The sequence below is a fragment of the Pelobates fuscus genome, chromosome 4, assembly GCF_036172605.1.
Source record: "Pelobates fuscus isolate aPelFus1 chromosome 4, aPelFus1.pri, whole genome shotgun sequence".
NCBI classification, from domain to species: domain Eukaryota; kingdom Metazoa; phylum Chordata; class Amphibia; order Anura; family Pelobatidae; genus Pelobates; species Pelobates fuscus.
In genome coordinates, this window is record NC_086320.1 from 250,161,593 (window position 1) to 250,177,399 (window position 15,807).

The window sequence follows — 15,807 nt, forward strand, 5'->3', positions numbered from 1 at the left end:
TTTCAGAATTCCGGAAAAGGTGTCTACAGCAGTACAACAATACATCAGCCCCCCTCTTCCTTTAGGCATGGGACCAATGTAGTCCATCTGCAAGATCTGTCCGGCTATTGTTCCTTTATTTAAATGCTTTGTGAGGGGCCATTTCTTAACCTCGTTGCAGGTCTCGCATACTTCTTGAGCTTGGACAATTATCTGGAGAGTTATTGGTAGTTCTCGGGCTCGCGCCCACTCTAGCATAGCTGCTTTTCCTCTGTGTTGATCCCATAGGTGTTGGTGATGTGCAATCATGTGCCTACGCAACGCAGTTGTACCTAGGTGGGTGTTGGACTTCCCACGACTCAGTTTCATTTGGCACAGGTTGCAAAGGGCATCACTGTTGTCAGAGGCAGACACACAAAAAAAAATGCCACACTGCTGAGCTCTGCAATGACGGCATTCTGGTGGTTGACACAGCATGCATTGATTGGCGTGCTGACCCCGGGTGCCGATGCATGCTGTCTGACTGTGCCACTAGCTCCTTGCGACGACCTCCCCCTGCTTCCAACTCGTCTCCTCCTCTCTGTCTCCCCATCTGAACTTTCGTCCTGTTCTTCTTCTTGCCGAGCGGGCACCCACGTGACATCCATGGACGCATCGTCATCATCAACCGCTTCACTTGTATCTGACAACTCGGCAAAGGAAGCAGCAGCGGGTACAACATCATCATCATCACACCGTACGTCCATGTGTGTAATGCTGCCTGACTGAGACATATCCCTGTTATCTACATCCTCTGGCAATAATGCTTGTGCATCACTCATTTCTACCAACTGATGTGTAAATAACTCCTCTGACATACCAAGTGAAGCGGCTGTGGTGCTAGTTTTGGTGGTGGCGGCAGGCGGGTGAGTGGTATCTTGAGAGGTGCCCAAAGATAAGCTGGAGGAGGATGGTGCGTTAAGGTTCCGAGTGGAAGCTGTAGAAGATTGGGTGTCCTGTGTTAGCCAGTCAACTATGTCCTCAGAACTTTTCAAGTTCAGGGTACGTGGCCTCTGAAAACTGTGCATTATTCTAGGGCCAAAGGGAATCACAGCACCACGACCATGCCTCTGCCTGTCTTTTTTTTTTTTGATTAGTGGTACTATGCGTGCAAGCTGCTGTGAGACCAGATATGAGTGGCAATGTGCACTGGCAGAGGTTGGCTGTTGGCCTGACACACCCGCTTGAAGACAACTAACTGCTATTCAATCTATAACAGCGAAAAACGTGTTTTGTTTTTAAATGTCAAGCTTAGGCTATTGTGACACCAGAAATGAGTGGTGGCACTGGGCAAGTGGGCACATTATCCACTGTGAGCCTGTCACAGAAGCTGGCAGACAACTAACTGCTATTCAATCTATAACAGTAAAAACAGTTTTTTTTGTTTTTAAAGGCACGCTATAGTCACACCAGATATGAGTGGCAAAGAGCACTTGCTGAGGTTGGCAGAGTACACGCTGAAGGCCTGACACCCAGACGCTTGCAGACAACTAACTGCTATTAGCTTACAGTGAAAAACTTTTTTTTGTTTTTAAAGGCACGCTATAGTCACACCAGATATGAGTGGCAAAGAGCACTTGCTGAGGTTGGCAGAGTACACGCTGAAGGCCTGACACCCAGACGCTTGCAGACAACTAACTGCTATTAGCTTACAGTGAAAAACTTTTTTTGTTTTTAAAGGCACGCTATAGTCACAACAGATATGAGTGGCAAAGTGGACTGGCAGAGGTTGGCAGAGTACACGCTGAAGGTCTGACACCCGCTTTAAGGACACTGACTGCTATTAGCTTACAGTGAAAAACTTTTTTTTTTCTTTTTAAAGGCACACTATAGTCACACCAGATATGAGGGGCAAATGCACTTGCTGAAGTTGGCAGAGTACACGCTGAAGGCTTGACAACCGCTTGAAGACAACTAACTGCTATTCAATCTATAACAGTGAAAAAGTTTTTTTTGTTTTTAAATGTCAAGCTTAAGCTAGTGTGACACCAGATATGAGTGGTGGCACTGGGCAAGTGGGCACAGTATCCACTGTGAGCCTGACACAGAAGCTGGCAGGCAGGCAACTGCAATTACATTATACAGAAAAAAAAAAAAGCAGACTGATGTTCTAGCCCTAAAAAGGGCTTTTTGGGGTGCTGTTCTTACAGCAGAGATCAGATGAGTCCTTCAGGACTGTAGTGGACACTGAATACCCTAGCCTAGCTATCAATTTCCCTATCTAGAGGCCTGGCGACCCAGGGGCGGTGTGGTGGCAGCGCCATGTGAGACTCTCCCCCCCCCCCCCCCAGACGGCTAAGCGGTCTGACAAGGCCTTGCTGCCGTTCGATAGTTCACAATTTTTCATTTTCCTCTCTTTTTATTTTTATTGTTTATTTTATTTTATTTATTTTTTATTTTATTATTTCCGCGCTTGTATTTACAAGTTAAGCAATTAGCATCAATGTGCAGGTCCTTCACGAATCCAGGGGCCGTTAATAAGCCCAGTAAAGCATGTACACTGCTTTTGTAGCTCCACTAATTACTGCACACAGTGCGAGGCATGCCCATATTGTCCTTAACTAGCGGCTGCAATGATGTAAACAGGATATATTGATGCCTCAAGATGCCAGACTAATATAAGTTAATGCACGTGTACTATACCAGACAACAGCATTTTATATAGGGAGTCCGTTTATCTACCCTCTACCAGTACTGCACTGTTAGCAACAGTCTATACTAGACCATGCGTTATAAGCTATTTCAATGAATACCTACATGCTTACACGCTTACATGTTACTGAGCATTATGTTTGGCAATAAATATGGAAAAAAAAATATATATATAATATAAAAATATAAAGATAACCAATGAGAATCAGGTCAGACAGCAAGGTCCTGCCGATATGTTATCATTTAATGCCAAATGGTTATTATATACTATAAAGTTTGAACAATGCTAGACCCGGACCAGGCAGCTAGGACTTAATGTTATGTTTATACTCCTTACCGATTGCTTACTGGATCCTGCAAGCATGCATCTTCTAGTTGTTGCCAGAGTAATTAACCTGATAAATGCTACTAATGGCCTATGTATAGTTATAATGGTTGACATACAGCGCCTTTCCTCTCGCAAAGTTTAGATACCTTACATTCACTTCAATGCCTGTTTATTTTGATATCTCTGCCTCTGCGCAGGCAACCAAATGCTATTTCTATGAATCCACAATGTGCCTGCTCACAATTTATTGTGACTCCAATAAAAATATTCAAAAAAAATTCCCTATCTGTAGCGGAGAGCTGATTTCTCGCAGCTATTCTCCACTTAAGATCCTAGGGAGGCTCAGGAACAAGTCATTAGTAAATCCACAGCAGAGTTTCCAGCAGGTAAAAAGGTACAGCAATATCCCCACAGCACTCCCAATAACTGGACGACACACAGTTTCAGGAGTAGAACTGACTATCGTTTATTCCAGGGTTTCTTATAAAGCCTGCTCCCATGCAAGGGAGGGATTCACATTAATTAGGACAGTAACCAATACAGTGCTTGTTACCTCCCACACATCTCCTCCCCTCAGAGTGACTCATAATCCCCTTAACTTACACAGTAATTTACCCCAAACCTGGATGTACCCCTAAACCATCACATAACATTAATATTAGGGTACCGCTAGGTAGCCCTGATCTGGGTGACTATTATATCCAAAATTCACCCAGATCGGACCAGTGGTTCGGTAGTTACGTGGAGGTGAAGTTTGACCGACCGCACACGAGTTGGTATCCGAAAAGGGTTCCATAGATTTGGGCCCCGCGGTTGGTCTCCGTTCGGCAGTTAAAACATACACTTATAATTGCCATCCATACTTCAATTCGCCTAGATATTGGTTCCCTCATTCGGTACTTTGTTTCTACCGAATGGGGATTCGTTAGGACTCTCCGTTCGGCAGTTACGGAGCTCTGGAGGTCATAGCGGTGTTCGGTTGTTTGAGTGTCCGATTTGAGTTCCAGACACTCGACGACCAAACACCGCTGAGATTTTCATGTGTAAGATGGCCGCCGCCATGTGTACGCATGCCGAATGGCGGCCACCCAGATACAATCCTAACGAGCTTGTTAACTTGCGGTTTTAGAAAGAATGCAAACCTTAATTGCTAACACACTTCTCTCTGGGGTGGTCCCCCAGTTCGGTAGTTTCCATATGCATATGGTACGGATGGAAACTACCGAATAGCATACAATTCACACAGAAAATATACGAATAGGAAAATGAACACAGGCAAAATATACCGAATACAGTCACACAAGCATGTTACAGGACAGGCTTACTGCATTCCGCTACACTGCTCCCCCTTGCCCACAAGCCGGCATACACAGTCTGATCCCATACGGATCGGCTTGGGGATGACCGGGGTGCTCACGGATCATTTCTCCAGATCAGTTTGTCGTGACAACCCGTCGGCGTTTCCATTTTGCTTACCCGGGCGGTACTGAATGTTAAAGTCAAAAGGCTGCAGCGCCAAACTCCAGCGCAGCAGCCTGGCATTGTCCCCAGCCACCCGGTTCAGCCAGACTAACGGGTTGTGATCCGTGAGCAGGGAAAAAGCCTGTCCATATAAATAGGGTTGTAATTTCTTCAAGGCCCACACCACAGCCAGGCATTCCTTCTCGATGGCGGCGTAGCTTACTTCCCGGGGTAAAAGTTTGCGACTGATGTAAGCCACGGGGTGTTCTCCGCCATCGGCCCCGACTTGGCTCAGTACTGCCCCCAATCCAAACATAGAAGCGTCTGTGTGAACAAGAAAACGTTTAGTTGGATTGGGAGCGGCCAAGACAGGGGCATTAACAAGTGCATCTTTCAGGTGTTGGAATGCCTGCTCACACTCCGGGGTCCAGGTTACATGGCGGGGAAGGTTTTTACGGGTCAGGTCAGTGAGGGGTTTGGCCAGGGCACTATAATTGGGGACAAACTTCCGGTAGTACCCTGCTGTCCCTAGGAATGCTAACACCTGGGTTTTAGTCTTCGGGGTAGGCCACTGTGCTACCGCCTCCACTTTGGCTGGTTCCGGCTTTTGTTTACCACAGCCCACTCTGTGGCCCAGGTACTGTACCTCGGCCATCCCAATGCTACATTTAGCTGGTTTTAAGGTTAAACCAGCTTCCCTGATCCTGTCTAGAACCGCTCCTATATGGGCCAAGTGCTCCTGCCAGGTATCGCTAAATATGGCAATATCATCGAAATATGCGCAGGTATAGTCTTGGAACCCATCTAGGAGGCGGTCCACCATCCGCTGGAAGGTAGCCGGCGCGTTTTTCATCCCAAACGGCATGACCTTGAATTGGTACAGGCCGAATGGGGTGACAAAGGCGGACTTAGGGATGGCGTCCGGGGCCAAGGGAATCTGCCCATACCCTTTACACAGATCAATAGTGGTAAGGTATTGACCCCTGGCCATCCGGTCCAGTAACTCATCTATCCTAGGCATCGGGTATGCGTCGGATACTGTCTTCTCATTCAATCTCCTGTAGTCCACGCAAAAGCGGGTTGTGCCGTCCCGTTTTGGTACGAGGACCACTGGAGAAGCCCAGGGGCTATCCGAGGGTTCAATTACTCCTAACTGAATCATCTCCCCAATCTCTTTGCGCATATTCTCCCGCACCGCTTCAGGGATGCCTTACGGGGGCTGGCACATGGGGAGTTGTCCTGGGGTTTCTACTCGGTGGGTAGCCAGAGGGGTGTATCCAGGTACATTAGAAAAGGTCTCCTGCTTTTCGTGCAGTAGTTGTTGTACCTTGATACGCTCCTGTGGGCTCAACCGATCCCCCAATACAACTGCTCCTAAATCCCCAGCCAGCTGTCCGTCTTCCAACAGATCGGGGAGGGGTAGGCTGTCGCCTTCTTCAGAGGTGGGTGCGCAGATAGCTGTCACCTCCTCTGAACGTTCCTGGTAGGGCTTCAGCATGTTCACATGGATCATGCGTCGCCCTCCAGTTCCTGCGCAGTGGCCAATTAAATAAGTGGTGTCACATCGTTGTTCTACCACTTTATAAGGGCCTTGCCAGGCGGCCTGTAGCTTATCGTGTCGGACAGGTTTTAAAATTAAAACTTTCTGCCCGACCTGGAAGCTACGGTCCCTGGCGCCCCTATCGTACCTGGTGCGCTGACGCGTCTGAGCCGCCTGTAGGTTTTCCTTCACCGTCTTCGTGAGTGCTTCCAGGCGATCTCGGAGGGCCAACACATATGGTACAATAGGGGTGCCGTCGGCGCTACGGTCTCCCTCCCAATGTTCTCTAATTAAGTCTAGGGGCCCCCTTACTCTCCTCCCGAATAGCAGTTCAAAGGGGGAAAATCCCGTAGATTCTTGTGGCACCTCCCTGTAAGCAAACAGTAGATGCGGCAGGAATTTTTCCCAGTCTCGGTGGGTGTCTGCTAAGGTTCGGAGCATCTGTTTTAAGGTGCCATTGAAACGTTCGCAGAGCCCATTAGTCTGGGGGTGGTAGGGAGCACTAATTATGGGCTTAACTTTACAAAACTTCCAGAGCTGTTGGGTGACTTCTGCCGTGAACTGAGTGCCCTGATCCGAGATGATCTCCCTGGGTAACCCCATCCGGGAGAAAATCTGCATCAGCGCCTCAGCCACCGTCTCTGCATGTATGTTGGTTAGGGCTACCGCCTCGGGGTAGCGAGTGGCGTAGTCCACTACTGTCAAGATGTACCGTTTGCCCGATGGGCTAGGCTTCCGGAGGGGGCCTACAATATCTACTGCGATCCTATGAAAGGGTTCTTCGATTATGGGTAGTGGGTTCAGCTTAGCCTTACGCCTATCCCCCCTCTTTCCTACCCTCTGGCACGTATCACAGGTATTACAATATCTGCGCACCTCCTGGCTAATCCCTGGCCAGAAGAAACTTTGGGTCAGCCGATATCTGGTACGACTGACCCCCAAATGTCCGGATAGCGGAATATCGTGCGCTATTCGGAGTAATTCGGTTCGGTACCTCTGGGGTACAACCAGCTGCCTTGCAGCAATGGGGTCTGACCCAGCTATCTGTTTATTCGTCTCTCGGTACAATAACTGTCTGTCCCACACAAATCTTTCCCCCTCTGCCCCCGGTTGGTTAGAGGTGACCTTGTCTCGGTATACTTGTAGGGTAGGGTCAGTGATCACCTCGGCTACAAATTCGCCAGGGGGGGCCCAAGGGATACAGTCTAGGGAAGGGGAGAAATCTCTTACCTGGACCTCCGGCAGTGCGTTGTTGTTCTGGGTGCGGGCCTGTTGCCTGGTGACTACTGGGTGCGCTTCCTCAGTAGTTTGGGGCTCAAATGCGGAGGTGAGTTTGCCCAGATCATTCCCCAGGACCACCTCAGCAGGTAATTGCGGCATTAATCCCACTTCCACATTCCCGAACCCCGCACCCCAATGCAAGTGTACCCTGGCTGTGTCTAGCCGATACACGGCTCCCCCTGCAACCCTGACAGCCACAGTCTTATTAAGTTTGGCCTTGTCAGAAACCAAATGACTTTGAACCAAGGTGATGGTGGCTCCCGAGTCTCTGAGCCCCTGCATATGCTTCCCTTCTAGGTATACAGTCTGCCTATGGTGCTGTCGATTGTCCGCCTGTGCCTGTTATGGGTTGGCCTCATGCAGCACTTCCCACTGTTCCACAGTCGTGACTGGAACTGCAGAGCTGTAGGGAAGTGGTACCTCGTCCTGGTAGTGATGCGCTGCTGCTCTCGGTGGTGGTGGTGGAGGCCCTGGTCGGATCCAAGTGGTGCGGTCTCTAGACTGCGGACAATCTTGCTGAAAATGTCCCCACTTCTGGCACCGGTGGCATTGCACAGAAGCAGGTGTGCGATATCTCGGTTGCGCTGCTGCCGGTGCCGGTGGAGGGAGTTGTCTTGGTGGGGGCTGAGGGTTAGTGGAGAAAGAATTTCCTCCCAGCGGTTGCATGGCAGGTTTAGTACTCACTGCCTTGGTTTGTCTGCGGGCATCCATAAAATCATCTGCCCTTTTAGCAGCCTCGGTGAGGGAGGTGGGGTTACGATCCCTCACCCATTCCTGCAGTTCTGCGGATATCCCCTCATAAAACTGTTCCAATAACAACATTTGTAACAAGTCCTCCATGGACCGCGCTTTACTTGACTGCATCCACCCAAGAGCTGCCCTTTCTAGTCGGCAAGCCCACTCTGCGTGCGAGTCCTTGTCAGCCTTTTTCAGTTCCCTGAAGCGCCTCCGGTATGCCTCCGGTGTCATTGCATACCGGGCCAGGATAACCTCTTTTACACGGCTATAGTTTCTAATTTCAATGTCTGGTATACTATGGTAGGCCTCAGCTGCCCTCCCTAACAGCCGTCCTGCTAATATGGGTACCCACTCTTCCCTTGGTATGTTATGCAGCGTACACAGTCTTTCAAAGTCTTGGAGGAAGGCATCTATATCCTCCTCTGCTTCTACATACGTTTTAAAGGCTTGATAGGGAATTTTGGGCTTACCCTCTTGTGTCACAGCTCCTGCTGCACTTCTTTCCGGTGTTTGTGGTCTCCTTTTGCTCATCACAAACTCCTGCACCTCTGTCATAGTTTTAGAGATGATCTCTGTTGGTGGGTTTTCTCCATAAAAGGCCAGCCTGCATTGTACTTGTCTTTGGAACTCCTCATGTTCCGTTTCAGTTCTTTGTTCCGTGGCCTGGACCTCCTCTGCTCTGTATTCTGCCATCACTTCAGTGATGAGTGTTGCTTTAGATTTGCTGCTGGCTGAAACACCTTTCGCTTCCAGAAGTTCTTTCAATGTGGATCTCTTTAGAGTAGAAAGGTCAATCTCCATTAATCCTTGTTCCTCTGTGAGTCTGGATCCCAGCGCTGCCAACTAATGTAGCGGAGAGCTGATTTCTCGCAGCTATTCTCCACTTAAGATCCTAGGGAGGCTCAGGAACAAGTCATTAGTAAATCCACAGCAGAGTTTCCAGCAGGTAGAAAGGTACAGCAATATCCCCACAGCACTCCCAATAACTGGACGACACACAGTTTCAGGAGTACAACTGACAATCGTTTATTCCAGGGTTTCTTATAAAGCCTGCTCCCATGCAAGGGAGGGATTCACATTAATTAGGACAGTAACCAATACAGTGCTTGTTACCTCCCACACATCTCCTCCCCTCAGAGTGACTCATAATCCCCTTAACTTACACAGTAATTTACCCCAAACCTGGATGTACCCCTAAACCATCACATAACATTAATATTAGGGTACCGCTAGGTAGCCCTGATCTGGGTGACTATTATATCCAAAATTCACCCAGATCGGACCAGTGGTTCGGTAGTTACGTGGAGGTGAAGTTTGACCGACCGCACACGAGTTGGTATCCGAAAAGGGTTCCATAAGTTTGGGCCCTGCGGTCGGTCTCTGTTCGGCAGTTAAAACATACACTTATAATTGCCATCCATACTTCAATTCGCCTAGATATTGGTTCCCTCATTCGGTACTTTGTTTCTACCGAATGCGGATTCGTTAGGACTCTCCGTTCGGCAGTTACGGAGCTCTGGAGGTCTTAGCGGTGTTCGGTTGTTTGAGTGTCCGATTTGAGTTCCAGACACTCGACCAAACACCGCTGAGATTTTCATGCGTAAGATGGCCGCCGCCACGTGTACGCATGCCGAATGGCGGCCACCCAGATACAATCCTAACGAGCTTGTTAACTTGCGGTTTTAGAAAGAATGCGAACCTTAATTGCTAACACACTTCTCTCTGGGGTGGTCCCCCAGTTCGGTAGTTTCCATATGCATATGGTACGGATGGAAACTACCGAATAGCATACAATTCACACAGAAAATATACGAATAGGAAAATTAACACAGGCAAAATATACCGAATACAGTCACACAGGCATGTTACAGGACAGGCTTACTGCATTCCGCTACACTATCTAATGAGCAGCAGCTACACTTTCCCTCCTCTCACTAAGAATGCAGCTTCAGAATGAATCTAAAATGGATGCTGTACAGGAGGTGGGAGGGTCTGGAAGGGAGGGTCTGCTGCTAATTTTCTGGAATGTGTCTGCTGACCGTGAGGCACAGGGTCAAAGTTTGCTCAATGGTGACGAATGGTGGGCGGATCAAACCGTGCATGTGTTCGCCCGCCGCGGCGAACGCGAACACGCTATGTTCGCCGGGAACTATTCGCCGGCGAACAGTTCGGTACATCACTAGTGTTCAAGTGTTTGGATTTGCGCATACTGAATAACACTTTTCATGCATATGTTATTTACTCTTCTCAACTATTTTGTTACTCCATTGTTCGTTTTCTCTTGTTCTACTAACTGATATTGATTACTTGTGGAGTGTATAACTAGTTGCGACTATTTAAATTCACAGCATTAACTTTTTTTCGATTTCAGTAAATGTTGCCTTTTTAACTAAAATTTTAAAGGTTATGTTTTATTTAAAAAAAAAAAATCATGAATGCTCAAACACGTTAGTCTTGTGGTGTTCTTAGTAAGTGTTAACAAGCGTTATGCTTAATGTTCTACTTAGGAACAATTTCTTTTACTCTGAATATTAACCTATTCTAAGAAACCATATCAAACTCCTAGGCAAAATGTGAGTCTGTACGTGGTCTATACTTCATCATAGAATTCGATTAGGTTACCGTATATACTCGAGTATAAGCAGAGTTTTTCCAGCACATTTTTTGTGCTGAAAAAACCCAACTCGGCTTATACTCGAGTCAGTCTGTATTATGGCAATTTGCATTGCCATAATACAGACCGGGGGAGAGGGGGGCTGGCAGAGCTGTACTTACCTGTCCTGCAGCTCCTGTCAGCTCTCTCCTCCTCCGCGCCGTCCGTTCAGCACCTCGGTCAGCTCCCAGTGTACTGGGAGCTGACAGAGGGAGCTGCACAGACCGCGCGGAGGAGGAGAGAGCTGACAGGAGCTGCAGGACAGGTAAGTACAGCTCTGCCAGCCCCCCTCTCCCCCCCACTGAACTGCCAATGACACTGGACCACCAGGGAAGGAGCCCCCCTCCCTGCTATGTATCAAGCAGGGAGGGGGGACGAAAAAAATATATAATAAAAAAAAAATAATAATAATTCAATTAAATAATAAATAATAATAATTAAAAACATATAATAATATTAAAAAATAAAAAATAAAATAATTAATAAAATAATTAATAATATATCAAAATGCCCACCCCCACCAACACATACACAAACACACACTGCATCACACACACTCACACTTCATTCATATACACACACTGCACTCACACACACACACACTGAACTCACACACACACACTGAACTCACACACACACACTGAACTCACACACACACACTGAACTCACACACACACACTGAACTCACACACACACACTGAACTCACACACACACTGCACTCACACACACTGCACTCACACACTGCACTCACACACTGCACTCACGCACACTGCACTCATACACGCACACTGCACTCATACACGCACACTGCATTCATTATATACACACACTGGAAATAAATATTCAATTAATATATACGCACACACTGCACTCTAACGCACACACTGCACTCATACACGCACTGCATTCATACACGCACTGCACTCATACACGCACTGCACTCATACGCACACACTGCATTCATTATATACACACACTGTAAATAAATATTCAATTAATATAATTTTTTTAGGATCTAATTTTATTTAGAAATTTACCAGTAGCTGCTGCATTTCCCACCCTAGTCTTATACTCGAGTCAATAAGTTTTCCCAGTTTTTTGGGGTAAAATTAGGGGCCTCGGCTTATATTCGGGTCGGCTTATACTCGAGTATATACGGTAGTTTGACATGAACTATGTTTTATAAAACCATGCTGATTATTGCTAAAAAGAAATGTTCTTCCCAATTAATTCCTGAAAATTATCCCATAATAACGCTTCAAATACTTTCCCAGCTACAGACGTTAACCTCACAGGTTTATAATTTTCAGGCAAAGATTCTGTACCCTTTTTGAATGTAGGAAGCACATCTGCCAGACAAAATAATCCTGACAGATTAAATACAGAGATTTACCTATTTTGTCACTTGGCTCCTTATTCACTTGTGGGTGAAAACCTTCAGTCTTGGAGCTTTGTTTACATTAACTTTCTTTAGTTGCTGTAGCACCATATCTTGAGTCACCCAATCACATATTTTATGCAGGTATCTGCAGCAATCATTTGCATATCTCAGGCCATAGGTTCCTTGTTAATTCATACTGAGGAAAAATGGTTATCTAAATTAATTGAATTAGAATTTAATAAATTATAAAATAAAAAGAAATTGGGGGTTAGTTTTGCTCTCTTTGGCTATCACTTTCTCATTTTATAGCTTTGATCAGCTTGTAGCTTTTTTGCATGCATGATTAGCTTCCTTATATCTTATATAGTTTGTCCCTTCTGGAGAACGGCACATGCTTGATAAACACTATAAAGCTCTCCTTGGAACATCTTGCACTGCCATTCTTACTGTAGGGTTTGGGTGTAAGGTAACAACAAGTTACCATGGGGTGGTAGGTAGAGATTTAGCAAGATTTGGAAGAGGCAGAGCTCTAACCGTTTCAGCAGCTTTTTACAGAAACCGTTTTAGTTTCCTTTGCTAAGCTGTCAGTCTGTGATCCAGTTTAAAGATTTATGTTGCTATGTGCAATGAATAGATCATGCTCAGCAAGACAAGTTTAAACAGGCAACAGTGAAGAGTCCTACATTTTAAGAAGCCCTGTGCTACGAGGGTGTGTCAAATGGCCTTGTTTCTTTAATCAATTTCCTTTACTTACACAATGGGATGGGGGGCGGGGGTGAGATGTATTGGCTTACATGGAGCAGTGAGAGTGAGATTTGGGAGAAGTACAGGAGGGGGAGATCTAGGAAATCTGGAAAGCTGAATGTACATATCAACGTGAGGTTGCAGGAGAAATTTGTTATAACATTTTACACAATTACCTTAAATGTGTAAGACATTGACTGTTCTTTGCAGGGGGCACTGTGGCCTTAAGGTAACATGGGAGAGCAGTATTTTCTTCTCCATCTTTAACTTTTGTCTTGTGGGGTGCTTATTTTATTTTATTTTAGCTTTTATTGTGTTTTTCTTTGGGTTATCCCTGTTGGCAGTTTTGTTGAGAAGGTGAACTCTCCAGATAATCTCTCCAGATAATTTTATTTTATCTATTAATGTGAACGTTCTACCTTACTAGATCTTGAGATTTGGGTGCATCACCTGCTCGCTCACATGCGTACTGATGTGTATTGTACTACCTTCTCTTAAATAAAGAATTGAAAGGAAGAAATGTGAATGTTTAATGACAGCTGTCCATAAAGGGATACTCAAAGCAGCAAAACAATTTAAACGTCATGAAGGAATTATGGTGTATAGGTCATGCACTTGCTGTGTCACAGATAAGTTCTGTCATTTAGGAGTTTATTTGTAAAATTATTTCTAAATGCAGCCCTAGCCACAACAAACTTGCCTGTGTCTCTAAAGTGTCCCTTTAAGGGTTTTAAACCTTCCATCTAAATACTAAAAGCTTGTAAGAGGAACAGTCAGTCAAGATGCGTTTGTATTTAGAATTGTGTTCTGTGAGCAAATGTTTTTAACTTTGTATAATGACTTTACTTCTGTCAATTTCAGAATTTTTTCCCTGAGCAGATGGTTGCTTGGTGTCAACAATCAAATAGCAGCATTCCCCAGTCACAGTTATTGCAGGTATTTTATTTCCTTGCCTTTATAAGTTGCCCCTCATTAGGGGCTAATCACCGTTTCTCATAGGGAACTTTTGTCATACTTTTTGATATTCATCGTATTGATTATGCTGATGTTTATATATTAATTACTAACTTACATTAGTGTACTTAGATCACTTGACAGGAGACAAAATGTACACATCTTGGATTTATTGATCCTATTGTGAGAAAAATACAGTGTTTTTTTTTGTTTTTTTTTCTAGAATTTCTTGATTGCCAACAGTTGTCCTGAAATCCAAGGCTTTTTGCATGTCAAAGAACTTGGAAAGAAATCTTGGAAGAAGTTGTTTGTGTGTCTGCGAAGATCAGGCCTATACTGCTCAACAAAAGGAACATCAAAGGTAGATTACAATGTTACAATTAAATTTTTTTGTTGAGATCTGCAGTACACATTTCCCAGTATTTACAGCAGAATAATCTAGTTCAGGGATTGACCAAATTCAGCACTCCAGATGTTGGGACTACATCCCCCATAATGCTCTTACACCCATAATGCTGGCAAAGCATCGTGGGCGGTGTAGTCCAAATCATCTGGAGTGTCGAAGGTTGCCTATGCCTGATCTAGTCCATGTCTCAAAAATGAACTTATAGGACCACTATAGTTAGCATATAAAAGCAAGAAAGACAGGTCCCCTAGCCTTCTTTCTTGATTTTATATTAATTTCCCCTTAATAAAAATATTTCTGAATCCTTATTATTGCTAAAACTTACCTCCGTTCCAGCGCAGAGATCGACAGCCCACGCCCCCATTTTTGTCAAAATGACAAAAAAGCAGGGCTCAACCAGGTGCTTCTCTTGGAAAAGCCTCATAGCGATCTGGTGCGAATGCACGGCTTTGTGCTGCACCAATCGGGTTCTTCATTGAATGTCGCCATATGAATGAACACTGAGCGCTCAACCACACATGTGCACGTTCGTAAAATGAGCTGACTGACAGCTCATCTCGCTGTCTATGCCCGCCCCCCTCATACCGCTAACCCTCCTAAGCCAAAAGTTTGTATGCAAACACTAATATATATACACCCTGTTCCAAATTATACAAATTATATTTTTCTCATTTACCTAAATAATTGATGTAAATAACAGTTAGCATAATTCTCATGTTCACAGCTATTAAGAGTACAATTCAAATTTTATTGAACAAACCTTCTAATGATAACAGTATTTTTTTTTAAAACACAAAAAACGTATAATGCACTGTTCCAAATTATTACGCACAGTAAGTTTCAAAACACTCTACAGGGAGTGCAGAATTATTAGGCAAATGAGTATTTTGACCACATCATCCTCTTTATGCATGTTGTCTTACTCCAAGCTGTATAGGCTCGAAAGCCTACTACCAATTAAGCATATTAGGTGATGTGCATCTCTGTAATACGAAGGGGTGTGGTCTAATGACATCAACACCCTATATCAGGTGTGCATAATTATTAGGCAACTTCCTTTCCTTTGGCAAAATGGGTCAAAAGAAGGACTTGACAGGCTCAGAAAAGTCAAAAATAGTGAGATATCTTGCAGAGGGATGCAGCACTCTTAAAATTGCAAAGCTTCTGAAGCGTGATCATCGAACAATCAAGCGTTTCATTCAAAATAGTCAACAGGGTCGCAAGAAGCGTGTGGAAAAACCAAGGCGCAAAATAACTGCCCATGAACTGAGAAAAGTCAAGCGTGCAGCTGCCAAGATGCCACTTGCCACCAGTTTGGCCATATTTCAGAGCTGCAACATCACGGGAGTGCCCAAAATCACAAGGTGTGCAATACTCAGAGACATGGCCAAGGTAAGAAAGGCTGAAAGACGACCACCACTGAACAAGACACACAAGCTGAAACGTCAAGACTGGGCCAAGAAATATCTCAAGACTGATTTTTCTAAGGTTTTATGGACTGATTAAATGAGAGTGAGTCTTGATGGGCCAGATGGATGGATTGGTAAAGGGCAGAGAGCTCCAGTCCGACTCAGACGCCAGCAAGGTTGAGGTGGAGTACTGGTTTGGGCTGGTATCATCAAAGATGAGCTTGTGGGGCCTTTTCGGGTT

General features: G+C 45.3%; 1 protein-coding gene across 4 annotated transcripts in view; it reads left to right on the plus strand.

The window, feature by feature from the left end:
* LOC134608848 (growth factor receptor-bound protein 10-like) overlaps positions 1–15,807 on the plus strand; it is a 568,153-nt gene that overhangs the window by 283,066 nt on the left and 269,280 nt on the right. For all 4 annotated transcript variants that reach the window (XM_063452029.1, XM_063452030.1, XM_063452031.1 and 1 more), the window contains 2 exons: positions 13,659–13,733; positions 13,975–14,112. In XM_063452029.1, the coding sequence (XP_063308099.1) occupies positions 13,659–13,733; positions 13,975–14,112 (213 nt within the window). The remainder of the gene's footprint in view (positions 1–13,658; positions 13,734–13,974; positions 14,113–15,807) is intronic.